Source organism: Prinia subflava, chromosome 4, assembly GCF_021018805.1.
Source record: "Prinia subflava isolate CZ2003 ecotype Zambia chromosome 4, Cam_Psub_1.2, whole genome shotgun sequence".
NCBI lineage: Eukaryota > Metazoa > Chordata > Aves > Passeriformes > Cisticolidae > Prinia > Prinia subflava.
This window is the reverse complement of record NC_086250.1, coordinates 72191579-72208687: the sequence shown is the minus strand read 5'-3', so window position 1 is coordinate 72208687 and position 17109 is coordinate 72191579. Positions and strand designations below refer to the sequence as shown.

Genomic DNA, 17109 nt, shown 5'->3' with positions numbered 1-17109 from the left:
TCACCCCCCTCTTCCTCTCACTTTCCCTTCTGTCAAAGCCTCTGTCAGAAACCCTGAGCTGCTTAAAAAGAGCAATAAAATGTTATTACGTTCAATAACTTCCAGCAGAATCAAATCTTCTCTCGGAAACAATCTAATTCTGAAAGCAAGATCCAGGACCTTGCCTGCGAAACAGAATATATTGGGAGAAAACCCAACCTCAGCCGGGCTAAACCAGGATTTTAACGCTTGCTTATCCTGGGAGAAAACTCAGATGGGGAATTTAAAACAGGAAAACGCACAAAGGATTTCTGGGACGGCGTTCAACCTTTTGTTTTACCTACTGTGAGCAAACAGATGATCAGAGAAGGGGATGAAAGGCTTTTTCTCTGGATCAAGAATGCTTTCTGGAGTGATGGAATAGAGGTGATCAGAGGAAATCCGGCTGCAGCGGTGAGGATGGTTTGTATAATAGATTATAAAACCTTAATGCATTATAAACACACAGAAAAGCAGTTTAGTTTGGCTCGCAGGAGTTTAGGGCAGCGTGGAGAGACATCAGCAAGTCAAAGCAGCAGTGCTATTACTGAGGGATCAAACAGAAATAGTTTCATTTTGGAGTGTTTTGCTGTTAATAGTCTGGCTGGACAAGTTCTGGTCACGTTTTCCCAAGGAAAATGGGAATTTTTTTGGAAATTTTGCTGGGCAGCGAGGTGACATCTGCAGATCTGTGCTAATGCAAGAGCAGTGTTTGGTTCCAGTGCCCCAGGCCCTCACCCAGGAGGGACAGGGGGGTCTGTGAGGCACAACTGGAGCGCTGTGCCCAGCCCTGGGCTCCTCCTGGGGAGGGCCAGGGAGGGATGTGAGGGTGGTTCAGGGACTGGAGCATTTCCGTCCCCAGGAGAGGGGACAGGGCTGGGGGACCCCATCCATGGGGATCCATTCCCAAAGGACGGGGCAGGCTCTGCGCCGGGGCCCAGCAGTGGCACCAGAGGAACGGGCAGGGGCTGAGCCCAGGAATTCCCCCTGGACGTGGGGCAGAACTTCTGCCCTGGGCAGGGACCAGAGAGGGGCTGGAGGCTCCTCCCTGGGGACACTCCAGAGTCACCTGGACACTGCCCTGTGCTCTGGAGTGGCACCAGGGACCCACTGTGCTCCTTTCCACCCTCACTTGTCCTCTGAAACCACTCCACAGGCTCTGGGTGTCCCCTTCTAACACCCGGGGATCCTCTGGAAAACACCACCCCAGGCTGAGTGCCTGGCTTGGGAATGAAGGAAAATCCATTTTTCCCATGAGTCACATGGATAAAACAAAGGGAATTCCATTCCAAGGCCTCCCCTTCATTCCAGGGTGGGGAGGCCTTGGAATGGAATTCCCAGAGAAGCTGTGGCTGCCTCTGGATCCCTGGAAGTGTCCAAGGCCAGGCTGGACAGGGCTTGGAGCAACCTGGGACAGTGGAAGGTGCTGAATCTGGAACTGGATGATTTTAAGGTCCCTTCCCACCCAAACCACCCCAAAATTCCTTTGCCTCCTCGGTACATCTCACTGGTGAATGCACAAAGGTGTGCAGAGGGGAAAAGTTCACTGGGTAAAACCACCCCCAAATCCCACGTTTGGTAATAATAACCACGTGGAGCTCCAGGAAAAACCTTTTCTAATCAAAGTTATAGCCGGGTTGGGGCTGGCCCCTGGAGCTGGGGAGGTGAATGTGGCAAGGGAGCTGAACTCAGGGTCTTTATTATAAGGAAGCTGGAACAGAGCAATGCACGATACAACCAATATGGTCAAAACATACATTCTCCTCTTTATTCCTGAAATGGCTGGTTTTATACAGTGGCAGATAGTTCCAGGTGCTTTCTAATTGGCATTCAGCATGAAAAAGAATGAAGGCAGCTCCCGTGATTCTACTCTAACTGTCCTATCTAAAGCATGTACACACATTAATTTAAATTCTAACTGTGTCACAGGTTTATCTACCTCTACACAGGCCCAAATCTGAGGCCTAGGAGGCCCAAATCTGAGGCCCAGTTTGGGATAGCTCAAACTTCATTCCATAACACCTCATGCTGCTGCTACAGGAACAAAACTTGCACAAACTCTCCTTTCCACATCAAAGGGGAACCGCTGGAGCTTGAAAAGGCTTCAACCTGTCCTCACTAATGCAAAGAGCACAACAAAGCTGCAGCTTGGCCTGGCCGCTGAATTAACAGGGAAATAGCAGAGACTGAGGGGCTTTGAATCTCAATTTGCATCAAATGGCCACTCCAGAGGGAGGCAAACCTGGGAAGAACTAATGAAGATAAAGCAGCTACAGGAGAACGAAGCTTTTGAAGTGAATCCCTGCAGGTCCTGCTCACAGAGCGGGCTGGGGGAGCACAGGAAAGGCTGGAATTGAGCTGGAAAGTTTGCACCAGGCACATTCTGCTGGCTCAGGAGAACGCTGGTGACCAAATCCCACCCCTGGAGAAGTTCAGCCATCCCTGGAAGTGCTCAAGGCCAAGTTGGGCAGCGTTGGGAGCAACCTGGGCTAGTGGAAGGTGTCCCTGCCCATGGAAGGTGTCCCTGCCCGTGGAAGGTGTCCCTGCCCACGGCAGAGGTTGGAATTGGATCATCTTTAAGGTCCTTCCAACCCAAACCATTCCAGGAATCACTGCTTGGTCCTTCAGACCCTCCCTTTCCAACCTCATGGTAGGAAAGTTTTAAAATGAGGTTAAACAACCCAAAACCAAGCTCAGACCACGTAGCAGCAGCAAGGGCCTCACCACCAGATGCTTTAATGTCCTGATTGATCCAAATCAAGATTAATTCCTTGTGGGAGCTGAGTCTCCCACAGAAAAGCAAAAGAACCGTGGATTTCTGTCATCATTTCAATGACAGCTCAGAATCTCATTTTATTTTCATGTGCTTGGAGAAACTGTTCTTTCTTAGCACAAAATCTGATGTTGCCTTTGCTTTTTTTCAGTTTTAAACACAACAAATAAGAATTGGACTTGGCATCAACACTGGAGGCTTTTACAGAGAACAACTTTAACCTCGTGCCTGTTGATCAGCAGCAAAGATGATCCTAAAGGGAACTGGGAGGAACTTTTAGGGTCTTGAGGTCAGTGGCCACAACACTACAAAAATATTGAGCCAGGATTTCTTTGTGTGGCTCATCTGGGCAATCAGTAGCCAAATATTTGGCAACTTTTGTCTCAAAATAAAGACGTAACTGAATTTTCAGGATGGGGAGAAGGGCCTGTCTTTGTCCCTGATTAAAAAAAAGCAGCTACGAAGCCACGGCTGGCACCAGGCAGGGACACCTGGGTCACCACCATATGGCAGCACAGCAGGAGCACAGCACCAGGACGTGGCAAATTTGAGATTTTAAAAAGCTGCCTTGGAATCTTCAGAAATGACAAAAAAGCTTCTGCACATTTGGGGAAAAAAAATAGATTAGAAAAATATAAATTTTAGATTTCTCCAGTGAGAGCCAAGCTCTGACAGCTCTTTGGGGGCTTTTGCAGGTCCTGGTGCTTTTACAGCTGTGTCTACCAGGACTCCTCAGTAACACTTCCAAATTAATTCCAACACTTCCCACATGAAAAGCAGAACTTTTGGAAACAGAGGTAAAAGGAAGCGTGATAGATTCAACTATTAAAAAAAACCAAAAACAACCCCAACAATCCAAGAAATGATCCTGCTCCTTTCTCCCTTTGAAGAGAAAGGAGAGTGGTGAGATCTCTGGTGGGCAGAAGGTGCTGCTCAAGGCCAGGATTGTGTGGGATCCATATTCTGGTTCCTCTGGATGTAGGAATAAAAGAGGGGGCGTTTCCATGGCTTGGAAGGATGGAGAGAAAGGCTGGAAAGGGCTCTGAGTCCCTTTTGAACGGGCTCAGCCCTCCAGCTCAGCTCTGCTCCTCTCCAGCACGGCTGGTTTGGAAAAGGACATTCAAGGACATGAGAGCTTTTACTGAGCCCTGGGGTAAAAAGTCAATTTATGGAGAAGGGAAGAGAGTGCAGGACAATGGAACAGATTTTTCCCAGGTACAGAGCAGTGTTTAAGGCAGAAAGTCTTCTTCAGCCTCACCAGGGAAGGGCCACACACCAAAGCCCAAAGCCCCCGGGTTCCCCAGGGAGACAAAAAGATGCAGGGGTTGAATCGAAGCCTTTAGACAAACTAAAATATATTAAGCCACGTAAAAATGAAATAGAAGTTTAGACTTCGGTTTTAAGTAAGTACACTCTAAGTGCCTTAAGAATCAGTCAGCCAGCACAGGGCCCAGAGTCCCAAGGCCTGACAACCTAGCTTTAGACATAACAAAAACATTTTAGAACATCACAAGACTAGATAGAGCAGGTACAATTTTTATGTGAATGTCTTGGGTTGAAAAATGTAACCAGAAATGTGTATTCTATTTTCATCTGTTGAAGCCGGTTGGGAGATATTGTTCTTTATCTCTTGTAACTCCAGGGGGGGAAGAGGGCGATGCCTTCTGTTCATGGACACCTGATAACACCAGATAAGGCAGGGCCTCCTCATCTCTTCCTGCACCCATCCTCCTCCCAGGGACATCCCCTGTGAATGGGCCATTGAAGGCTCTCACAGGACTGATAACATCACCTCATCCCATTGGGAGATGCTCCACCCAGCGGGAGGAGCCAAAGCCTTTCCATGGGATAAAACAGCAATCCCAAACCCCAAGGGAGCCTGTTCCCACTGGATTCCCAGCCTTGCACAGCCTGGATCACTGGGGCTCCTCATCCCTGGCAGTGTCCAAGGCCAGCTTGGAACACCCTGGGACAGTGCAAGGTGTCCCTGCCCGTGGTTTGGGTTGGAATGAGATGATCTTTATGGTCCTTTCCAACCCAAACCATCCTGTGACTTTTCCCTCCTTTAATGATGAGTTTAACGTGACCTCTCCCACCCACCCAGACGGCTCCTCTGGATGTTTGGGGTTCCCTCTCCAAGGGGGGCAGATCTGGGTGGGAGAGAACCCTGAGGTTCTGAGCCCAGCCCTGCTCTGCACCATCTCAGAGAGGCTCTGCTGGCACCGCAGTGAAAATCTCATCCCCCATGGATCCACCCCGTGGATCCCCTGGCTGCACAAAGGGAGGGATCAGAAAATGCCAGGGAACATTTTTGTGGATGATTCAGCACAGAAGCCTGTGAGGTTTTGGGGATTTTTCCCTTCCCATCCCCAAAAACCCTGCTGTGGACAAGCCATCAGCTCCCACTTCCTTTCTGGATCTCAGACTATCCAGGAAATAAATGGCCTCAGAAATCCCTGGATGCCACAAAGCTGTGGAGAAACGAGCAACACATCCCTCAAAACTTTTTGTCTTCTGTTCATCTCCCCAGACATCCAAGCCCTGGGTTGCTGCCAGGGCAGCTGAAATTCTGGGGCAGGAAAATGAGGCCAAACAGATAGAGAGAGAATGGCACAGCTGCTCCGTGGCACCATGGAAAAATAAAAATCAACCCCATTCTTCTCTTTGAGAACCCCTTCATGTGCTGAAACAAAAAGCCCCAATTTGAATTCCTGCTTGGATTTGTGGAATTCTGACACGTCCTCAGTCAAGCAAGATCCCCTCCTTCAATCAGCCCCCATTTTCTGGAGATGTTGGAGAAGGAGGAAGCTGAAGTAATTATTGAAAAATCACAAGCAGCAGCTTTGCCCTAATTACCAGGACTCCTTTGTCATTTTTTTTATTGATTACACAAGTATTGACTGAACTCCCTGAGACTTGTGCTGCCGTGATAAGAACAGCAGCCAGCGAAAAACAAAATGCAGTTAAGTGAGCCAGTATCCTGCTGAACATTTGTGACTGGAAACAAAAAAAAAAAAAAAAAAAAAAAAAAGGAAAAAAAGAAGAAAAAGTAAAGCCTGGAAGAAACCCCCCATTGGTGTCGTCCACAGTCAGCAACAGCTGGATCTCTGTGATGGGGGCAATGCCCTTGTACAGAAAACACGAGTGTTTTACCTCCTTCATTCCAAAAGTGGTTGCATTTAATTCCTTATTTTTAAAACAGGGAATGGTTTGGGTTGGAAAGGACCTGAAAGCTCATCTCATTCCACCCCTGCTATGATCAGGGGCACCTCCCACTGTCCCAGGCTGCTCCAGCCCCAGTGTCCAGCCTGGCCTTGGACACTTCCACTGATCCAGGGGCAGCCACAGCTGCTCTGGGCACCCTGTGCCAGGGCCTGCTCACCCTCCCAGCCAGGAATGGGAGAAAAGAAATCAACAGTTTTTGATTTAAACACAGCAAATGGAACAGCTTCAGATACAGGGAACTGCACCGAGTGAGGCCAGACTGAACTCCTGAGCTCTGGCACTCAGGGAATGGCATTGCCTGAAAAAAGGCTCTGATTTCACACTGGGGCTCTTCTTTCATTCCAAAACAACTTTGATTTTCTTCTGACAGAATCACAGGATGGGTTGGGTTGGAAGGGACCTTAAAGCTCATCCAGTGCCACCCCTGCCATGGCAGGGACACCTCCCACTGTCCCAGGCTGCTCCAGCCCCAGTGTCCAGCCTGGCCTTGGACATTGCAGGGATGCAGGGGCAGCCACAGCTGCTCTGGCAATTCCATTCCAGGCAGGAATTCCTTGCCAAATTTCCCCTTTCCCAGTCTGAAGCCACTCCCTGTGTCCTGTCCCTCTGTCCCTTGTCCCCAGTCCCTCTGCAGCTCTCCTGGAGCCCCTTCAGGCCCTGGAATGTGCTGGAAGCTCTCCCTGGAGCCTTCTCCTCTCCAGGTGAGCACCCCCAGCTCTCCCAGCCTGGATTCCTGGGAACTGAGGGGCTCCAGCCCTGGAGCAGCTCCGTGGATTTCTCTGGATTCACTGCAGCAATTCTGGCCAAAGGAATTTTTATGGATTTGTTTTGGTTTTCTTTCTTCCCTCCCCCTGGCTCTAATTGATTTTTTGACCGTCTCGACTCCAACCACTAAACCAAAACGAAACCTCTCTCATTTCCAGCTGTTCAATGCTCATCTCACTGAGCTCTGCTCTTATCACCACAAACTTTTATAAAAAAGCTGCTCTGATTGGAACAATTTAATGAGCAATTTTTATCACCCTTCTTCAGCGGGAAAAAAAAAAAACTTCATTCCACAACATCACCCACAAGTGTAACAGAAGAAAGGAATTGTATCCCAGTCCTCAAGATCCATCTGCTTTCAGACAGACAAGAGCAACTTCCAGGAGGCTCCTGTTGATAAGCCTGGTTTGACGTGGGTAGGGATTGCAGGAATTGATTTCCTAGGTTGTTTCAGATATGATAAGAAGCATAAATAGTGCAGAAGAACTCCTGAGTTTGCAGATACCACTCTCTTCATTTCTGCTCTCTTCCAGCTAATCATGATTTTGTTAAAGAAAAAAAACACATTTGAATGTTTTAGCATTGAAAAATAATGTTATTTTTCAAACAAGAGGTACAGTGTTCAGGGACAGGGCAGGGCAGGTGAAATAAACTACTCCACTTTTCAAGATGAACAACCATTAATGAGATAAAGAAAATGAAAACCATACTATTAAAATATGTTCACTGCATTATTCTCAACTGTTTGACCGGTGAAGAAATCAGCAGGTGCAGTGAGATGGTTCAATAATGTGTGTAAAGGTAATTACCAGGTGCAATCATCTCTGCAGGATTATTCAGAGATTTTAAACACAGGGATGTGTTGGAATGGAATGGAATGGAATGGAATGGAATGGAATGGAATGGAATGGAATGGAATGGAATGGACTGGAGCTGTCAGCACTTAGGACTTTTCCTGAATTCAGCCCTAAGTAATGAAGTTTTATAATAAACCACACTCTGAAGATGAAGAAAATTCTTCCAAGAAGAGTTTTCCCCTCTGTTTCACAGAATATCGACCTGCTCTTTCTGGTTATGAAACCAAACTAAAATTTAATTTAAGTCTGATTTGTTTCTTGCTTTTTTAGTGAGGCTGGAAGGAAAGTGGACGGTCAATTTAAGATTTTTTTTGCCTGCAAAAAACCCCTAGCATTTACACCTGTGCTCAATATGAACAATTTCACCCTCTGCAGTGACTCGTAAAATGAAATTCTATCGTTGTTCCAGAATTCCCTGCAAAACTTTATAAATGCTGTCAGCTGAGAGAACACAACTGCAGGGCGACAAAACCACGGCCACAACTGCAGGAAAGAGCACCTTGGTGGTGGAATTCAGCACTGCTGCCACACTGGCCTTGTTCAGAGGCTGTTTTAGTTTAAAAAAGTGAATTTTTGTGGCTGATTTGGTTGGAAGGGACCTGAAATATCACGTTCCAAACCCCTGCCATGAGTGGGGCACCTTCCACTGGACCAGGCAGCTCCAAGAACTGTGCCAACATTTCTCATTGCAAGAAAGAACTGTTAATATCCAACTACTCCCAAATGTCAGAGGTGAGGATTTAGGAGTGATTTCCCAGAGCAGGGAGAGGTTCGAGCCACGTCCCACCCCAGGGGATGAGCAGCCCCGCTGGTGGCCTTGGGAGAAGACCCGAGGGAGATGTTTGGCTGCAGCACATCTGGTTGCACTCCTCCAAACTGCTCTTCCCATCCAAAATCCAGCTGTGGGATGGAGCCTGTGGCATCAGATGTGATTGGGACTCGTGGTCCTGTTGTCCCTCACCCCGCTGGCCTCAGCCCGTGGATCCAGCCTGTGGGGATCCCTCTGCAGAGCTCCCAGCAGATCCCATCCCACCCAGCCCGGTGAGATCTCAGAGCTGACTCAAGGGGCCCTCGATCCACTGCTCCAGAGCTGTGATAAAAACTGTCAGAGTCCAGGACATCCCTGTGGCCACCCTGGAGGGTTTGGGGACCGGACAGGGGGGTCTGGGGTCTGTCCAGGGGCTCAGGCAGCCTCACACAGAGCCCAGGAGGGCACTGCCTCTGATCCCTGTCATGGAGTGAATGCCCACAGTGTGTGAAGAATCACAAGCTGAGAGAATTCAAAATAAGCAGTAGTTAGTTTATCACAGAGTGTAAATGTAGAATTTAGGATTTTTAGTATATGGGCTTGAAGAGACAAGAGGGAGGAATTGGGGAGTGGTCCTGTCCTCCTTGTTCTTGTTCTTGTCTCCCATTTTCTGCTGAGTTGGATTTTAGAGATTGGTTTAGAGTAGAAATTACATATTAACATAGGCAGTGAGTATTGGTAAGATTCTGTCAATAAAAAGTTCATTTTGGATGTGTTTGGGCCAGGGAATGGTACAAAGGGTCCGGGACCCTCTGACCCGCCCAGTCCCCCGCGTGTCCTGCTCTGCTGGGGACGCCCTGCAGAGCTGGGACAGAACTGAGAGATGATGGAGAATAAACAACCCTGGAAACTCGGACTGGGGACTCAGCCTGGCTGCTCTGGCTCTGGTGTGAGACCTTTTGGAAAAGGGAAGCTCAAAAGCCTCATTACCTCGAGGAACAGCAACCCCGAGGAGAATCTCAGGGAACAGCAACCCTGAGAAAAGACCTTAAACGGAACTGGACACCCCTGGTGGAAATCCACTGCCCACCGGCCTCTGGACCAGCCATGCAGTTCTGCACCCACAGAATCCCAGGATCTCTGAGGCTGGAAAAGCCCTCCCAGACCATCGAGTCCCAGCTGTGCCCAATGCCCACAGCTCTGAGTGCCACATCCTTGGACACCTACAGGGATGGACACTCCAAACCTCCCTGGGGAGCTCCTCCCAGTGCCTGAGCATCCTTTCCATGAGGAAATTCCTGCTGATGTCCACCCTGAGCATTCCCTGGTCCAGCCTGAGGCTGTTCCCTCTCCTCCTGTCCCTGTTCCCTGGGACATGAGGCCAATCCCACTCTGGATGCAGTCTCCAGTCAGGAGGAGTGTGTCCCTCCAGACCTGGGATTATTCATCACTAGGTCAGTATCTATCCCTAGAATGCTTCTTCCCTTCCTCAGCAGCAAATTCTTCCCTTTCCCATCTGGAATTCCCATCTGGAATTTCTTTTCCTCAGGCTACACCTGCAGCACTCCTGGCTATTAAATGCCAGCTCCACAATAAAAATTCAGCTTAAATCCATCCTTCCTTTCCTGAAACCCATGAGGGGAGCAGCACAAGAGCATCTCAGGTCTTCTCACCCGCCCTGGTTCTTGACAATTAATTGGGAAGAAATCTTTAAACCAGAGGAAAAGAGAAAGGGAATGAATCTCATCCTTTTGCACGTGAGCTCAAGCTCCTGTAGGAACAAACCCAGGGCTGATGATTTTCCTGCAGAAAGGAAGGAATTGCTTCTCCTGGCACTTGGGTCTCTAAACTGTTATCTAAAGATTTCCTGAAGCTTTGCCCCCTCTGCTGTGCCCCCCCTCTGGAATCTCAAACAATCCATTTTTAATGGAATGTTTAAAGGTTTGATGAAAAAGTGACAGGTATTGACTTTTGCTCCAGCTCATTCCTGCTCAGCGTCGCTCCACCGATGAACAAGAAATGTGGGATTTCACAAGACTTCAGCAAGGGCTCTTTGGGGACCTTTTAAACCATGGAAATTAGGAACAGGAGACATCTCCATGAGCAGTGTGAGGTGCCAGTGAGGGTGGCTGAAAGAGGAGCCTCCACTTCCAGCTCTGTTCCTTCCAACTCTTGATTTCCATCCCAGTCCCACTGTGTGCTGCGATTTCCCTTTTGCAGTCCTACAGCAAGGGGAGCAGCAGAATGCCCAAGGGCAGGGGACTGGACAGAAAAACAGCTCATCAGTAAATGCAAAGGGAAAAACTTCTTGCTCATAAATAATGGAATGATAAAATGGTTTGGGTTGGGAAGGACCTCAAGGATCATCTCATTCCACCCCTGCCATGGCAGGGACACCTTCCACTTCCAGGGGTGATCCAAGTCCCAGTGTCCAGCCTGGCCTTGGACATTCCAGGGATGCAGGGGCAGCCACAGCTGCTCTGGCAATTCCATTCCAGGCAGGAATTCCTGCCCAAGATCCCATCCAGCCCTGCCCTCTGGCAGTGGGAGCCATTCCCTGTGTTCTGTCCCTCTGTCCCTTGTCCCCAGTCCCTCTGCAGCTCTCCTGGAGCCCCTTCAGGCCCTGGAATGTGCTGGAAGCTCTCCCTGGAGCCTTCTCCTCTCCAGGTGAGCACCCCCAGCTCTCCCAGCCTGGCTCCAGCCCTGGAGCAGCTCCATGGATTCCTCTGGATTTGCTCCAGCAGCTCCAGGTCCTGCTGTATCCCCAGGGTTGGAGCAGCTCTGCAGGTGGGGTCTCAGGAGAGATGAGGGGGAGAATGGCAACACCCAAATTCACAAATCCTGTAATTATTAATTACTATTAACATCATCACTAAAATAACATTTGCTTTAAAGCTGCTGCTGGAGAAGAAAGTAACCTTCAACTCTGAGAAATATTAAAAATAGAGCAATCTGCAAGGAAATGATGATTGACAGAGGGAGAGGTAAAGAGCAACGCTTAAATAATATATGGAAACCTGTAATTCAGCCTGACACAAATTCATTTTTCTCACTCTGCCACTCTGAAGTGTCCAATCAATGAGACAAATCTCCATGGCAAAGCCATTATTTAAACAAAGCTGGCTTGGCTTAAAAACACAATAATTTGGGCCAATTTAGGACTTGATATTATGCACCATTTCGCATTGTGATGTGCCGAGAGATCCCACATTGATCTGGGAATGAAAAGCCAACAACTTTTTGATAGTTCATAGATTTCCCCCTTTCTTTTTTGCCTCCCAGCCCCCAGATGTTGAATAGCCCAGCAGCCACCACCTCTGCTTTCCATTTTGGGTTTGTTATCCCTGAAAGCCAAACTGGAGAGACTTAAAAGAAGCAGCAGCAATAAGAAGAGATAACGACTTAAATGCAGCTCTAACAATGCTGCTTTCTTCCCTTTTGAAATAAGCATCTGGGGTTGTTTTTCTTCCTCCCAAAATATGTTCAATTGCTGCCTCCAAATGCATCAGCAAAGCTGAGAAATGGGAGGAAAACGATTCCTTGAGTTGGTGGATGGGATCAGATTTTAAGGACTCGACGGGAATTTCGGTTCAGCTCCTGATTCCCTAAAACCCCAAGGAATTAAAGATGCTCCAGCTGTTTGTTGGATCAAGGCCAGGGGAGTGCAGAGCTCTGCAGGACTGAACAGCCCACAGGGATTGGAACAGGGATTGGGAGAGGCTGCCCAGGGAAGGGCTGGAATCACCATCCCTGGGGGTGTTCAAAAACCCCTGGGGCCGTGGTTTAGTGATTAACCTGGTCCTTAATCATTCCTTGATCAATCCCTGGATCTTCCTGGGTGTTCATTCCCCACCCATAAAACGGGAGGAATTATCCTTCCATCCTCTCCTCCCTTGTTTGCCCACTTCAGCCACATTTCATCCTCTTTTCATCTGCCTGTGCCCTGCTGGGCCCCTGCTGAGGCTGAAGGGCTGATTCATCACTGAAATGCTCACAACAAGCAGAGATGCTGCACCCGGGTAATCTAAAATGGTTTTTCACCTCTGGCTTTTGTAGTTTTGCTAATCAGGAAATGTGGAATTATCTCAATTTAGCAGCTGTCACTGTGCCACCCACCACTGGTTAAACTGGCTCGGTACCTCAGTCGAGCAGACAGCATTTCCAAGAGAGCTCTAAAAAGGTGATCTGATGCAAAAACTCCGACTTAAATGAGAATATTCCCTTTTTTTATTGCCTCACAATGGGATTTCAGTGCAGCAGTTACAAGGGAGAGGAAGATGAATTGTCTCTGCAGGCTCTAAAAGTTGCCAGGAGCTCCTCATGGCAAGGTGAAATCCATTCCTCGTGTGCTGCTTTGTTTTCAGAGATTCCAATCCAAAGGCCTGGGGGTTTATTGCTCTGTGAAATCAGCAATTGCAAAGGCACTGCAGAACGGCAGCAGCCCAAAACGTGACAGCTCTGAGGCAGCTCTGATCCAGGAGGGATTTGGGAGTTTACACTGGGAAGCACTGAAAGAGACATTCCAAAGAGAAAAGTTTTTTGAGGATGTTTGTGCTCAAAAACTCTGCCTGTTTTGAAGTGTCAGTGCCAGCTCACGTCAAATAATCGCAGGAAACAGCCCAAATTTGGCTTTTTCCTGCTGTGATGCAAGCAGGAGCAGGAATCCCTGGGCTGGTTTTTTGTGGTTTTTGTGGGAGCTGGAACACCAGAACAGACACTCAAAAGTGCAGGGAGAAAATGCACAAGAGGAGCCCAAGAGGAGTCTGGTCCTTGCTGTTCCTGACAATCCTTTGGGGGTTTGGCAGTGCTCAAAACTGGGATAAAAGCAATTTAGTGAGGTCAGGGCTCTGTTCTCTCAGGAAAGTGTCTCCCCAAGACTTACAGGAATAATAATAATAGTAATAATAATAATAATTAATAAATAAAACTCACTCTGATCCCTCCACATCCACCTGAGCGCTGCTGCTCCCACCAGGCTCCCGCCAGGCCCTGCCTGCCTGGCCATGAATTTTAAAATTAGGGAATTTTCACAATTAGGGAATTTTAAAAAGATCTGAAAGGCAGAAGGATTCACAATTGGGCTGCACCTAATGAGTTCTGAGGGCTGAAAAGGACTTTAGAGTCCACCCAGCTCCAATGGGCAGCAACACCTTCCACCATCCCCATCCAAGCCCCATCCAGCCTGGATTTAGACACTTCCAGGGATCCAGGACCTTATCAGAAGTTGGATTTTATTGCTATTTCACATTTCTCTTGAGGGAGCTGAGGAGTTTTTTCATGATCAGGAAGAAAGTTAATAGACAAACACTGTTTTTATGAAACTAGATTAAACTTGGAACCGCCACCCTAGACAAGGAGCCCTTTAAGGTGTAATTTGAGAATCACAGCAGGTGAAAGTGAAAATAAAAATAAAAACAAAAGTAAAAACCCTGGCCTTGATGATATCATGAAGGTTATAACAAGTGAAAAACAGGAATGTGACTTTTTGGGATGAAGGAGCAGAACTCTGGCTGATCCTTAGAAAAGACAGCGCACGAACCATCTCCTATCTTTCACAGCAATGGTAATTTATGAAAAAAACACCCAAATCATTAAAATCCATCATCTAAAACCAACCAAAGGTTCTTCAGTAGAGCAATCACTGTCACCATCTGAGGATTCTGGATCATCACCTCAATTCCAGACACTGCCTGGCCAGTTCTGATTCTCACTTATTTTATCAAGGCCTTGGCTGTTGCTTTTTCCCCCAAAAAAAGCAGAATCTGGGAGGCCAAATGGAGCTCCTCACCTAACGAGACAAATGGATTTTATCGACTTAATCAAGGAGAGTAACAACTCCACAGCTCATTTCTTCAGAGCTGGCTGGAACAAACTCTGGGGGCACGGGCAGGGGATGTAAAACGCAGCCCATAAATTATGAGTTCATTAAGGAAATGCCAATGGGAACAGCTCCGGGATGGAATCTCCACGTCCTGCCAGGCTGGTGGGCAAAATATCGACTCCCAGCAAATGAGGCAGGAGATCTCCTCAGCATAAATCATGGGAAACTCCTGGATTTTTCTCCTTCAGATGATGAGATTGTCCCGCTGCTCTGTAGTTGATGGGATAGGAAACCAAGGGTGATCCCTTTTTTTTGCTGCTGTTGTTCACTTGGTTTTGTCACAGTCTTTTTCCATGGATCTGTTGTGTCTCTGCTTCCCTGGAAGGAGCAGCTTGGGCTCAGATTTGCCAGATTTGGGCCCTAATGTTGATGGATTATTCCTCTGAGAGGTACAGACAGCTCTCGGGGTGTCCTGTGCTGGGCCAGGAGTTGGACTCGAGGATCCACTGGGGTCCATTCCAAATTAAATGTTCCCTGAAGGGGAATAAACTCTCACTTTTCCCCTCTGGATGGGTGAAAATCCTTGGAGAGAGGCTTTGCACAGTTTTATTGCGGGGCACAAATTCAGAAGGGAGAGGCACGGAGTGAGATCAGTGAAAAGAGGAGAAAGCAACCAAGTACAAATTGCCCAAATTGCTAAATATTAGCAACAAGCCTCCAAATTACCCAGAGAGAAGCAGCTTCTCTGAGGTAACTCAATTCCTGCATTCAGAGCTGAAAAAATGTTAAATCAGGACCAAAGAGTGATTATATTGATTTGTACGCCCGGAACCACGGGAATAGGAAATAAATGAGGAAAAAAAAATCACATACACACACACAAAAAAGGAGAAAACGTTTCTAACAATTTCATGTATTCCTCTCAGGAGTCCACGGCCATTGAGACACAAAAAACTTTTGTTGCAAGAGGGAATGATCAAGTTTTTATTCCCAGATGAATACACAATAGCTGATTTCTTCTTTTGTTTTTTAATTCATTGGCAAAATTTCAGGGAGTGAAGCCTGAAGAGGGCTGCACACCCTAACTTGGGCATTTACTGCTCCTAATGGGCCCAATTAGGCTGCTGGTGATTAAGACCCAAGCCTGGAATAATGAATGGGCTCCTCACACCCCCAGCCTTTGATCTCCAGGGCTTTGGACTGGATCCAGGTGGAAGGGGAAGCACTGGGGAGCTGCTGGGCTCTGGGATGTGGCCACTGTGAGCTGGTTATCTTTTTTGGTCACCTATTTTTAGCCCATTTTAGGATGGGTTGGGCTGAAATGTGGCCGTGCACCCCTGAGGTATCTGGGAGAGCTGTGCCACCACTGTTTCTGCTCTAGTGACACAGATTTCTGCTTTAAAGAGGATTTTCTGGAGGCAGGCCTGATGAGCAGAGCAGAAACAATGGAAAAAAAGTATTTTCCCATCAATTTGAAGAAAGATGTATTAAGACTTTCCTAACTCACCTCTCTTTAATCCCATTTTTTCCTCTCTTGCCTGTTACTGCTGCCCTTGGAGCCATGTCATGCCTTGACTTCGGATATCACCACATGGACAGAAGGCAGAGCAGCTCCAATTCATCCCATTCTCCACATTAAACAGTCACATTCCAAAGGAAAACTTGTTTCTGGGTTCCTACAAGTGCATTGGGAATTAAGAGGAAAAGCCCAGAGAGCAGAGACTGTTTGTAGTATTGGCTACAGTTAAATAGAAAGGTCAGCTCCTGGAGTGTGCTCCTGCTATAAACCAACAAATTATTTATTGCTGGGATTGTTTTCAAATCGAGAAGCCTTCCGGGCCACAGTGATGGGGGAGGACTGCAGAGGTCACGTGGAGGGAGTGGGGACAAGGATTTGGGAGCTTTTCCTCTCTCTGTGCTTCTGCCACGCCTCTGCTCTCCCATCCATGAGGAACGGGACAATGACCCCTTCCAAACACAGAACCTGCAGGTGCTTCTCCATCCTCCTTAGAAATCAGCCCCAGCAAACTCATCAGCTAAAATGTAAATGCTCAGAATTGGGAGAGAAGGCTCCAGGGAGAGCTCAGAGCCCATGCCAGGGCCTGAAGGGGCTCCAGGAGAGCTGCAGAGGGGCTGGGGACAAGGGACAGAGGGACAGGACACAGGGAATGGCTCCCACTGCCAGAGGGCAGGGCTGGATGGGATCTTGGGCAGGAATTCTTGTCTGGGATGGAATTGCCAGAGCAGCTGTGGCTGCCCCTGCATCCCTGCAATGCCCAAGGCCAGGCTGGACACTGGAGTTTGGAGCACTCTGGGACAGTGGGAGGTGTCCCTGCCATGGCAGGGGCTGGAATGATTTTTCAGGAGCTCCCTTCCAACCCAAACCATTCCATATTTCTGTGATTATTAGCAGGTGATTACGAGGACACCCAGAGAACTTCCAGCTTCAGGATGAGCCCCGTGAACACGAGTGACAGACACTGAGCCCACACCAAGTCCCACAGTAAAGCTCTGCCAAGCACAGAAGCCAGAAAGTCAAACTCAAACAGAAAGAGAACCCAGGTGAACACGGACTGAGACCTCCACACCCTTCCACAGTGCTCACCTGCACCCACGGGGAGTATTCCACTCCCAAAGCCCATCCTCTGCCTGTGTGCCCCACCTCAGGAGCCCTGTGCCAAGCAAAGCCTGGCAGGAGACTGGAGAGAAAACCTCTGCCTTCAGCCTCCCTGTGAAAAAGGCATATTGTGTGTGTGGCTCTACGCAGATATTTACTATATGTAATATGCTAGGTAGAAAAGTTATGCAATATTAACATTTAAATAATACAGTAAATGTAGTTTTTAACATTGAATCTAAGTAAGAATTGTGTGTAAGGTATTGTCCTTAGCTCAAGAGCAAA

General features: G+C 47.9%; 1 protein-coding gene across 2 annotated transcripts in view; it reads right to left on the bottom strand.

Moving 5' to 3' along the window:
• EXOC4 (exocyst complex component 4) overlaps positions 1 to 17109 on the bottom strand; it is a 314358-nt gene that overhangs the window by 113062 nt on the left and 184187 nt on the right. The window contains exon 11 of one of the 2 annotated variants that reach the window (XM_063397130.1): positions 12642 to 12894. The exons of the other annotated variant lie outside the window; for it this stretch is intronic. Within the exon in view, the coding sequence (XP_063253200.1) occupies positions 12777 to 12894 (118 nt within the window). The 3' untranslated portion in view covers positions 12642 to 12776. Of the gene's footprint in view, positions 1 to 12641; positions 12895 to 17109 lie in introns of those variants that run through there. 2 annotated transcript variants of the gene reach the window in all.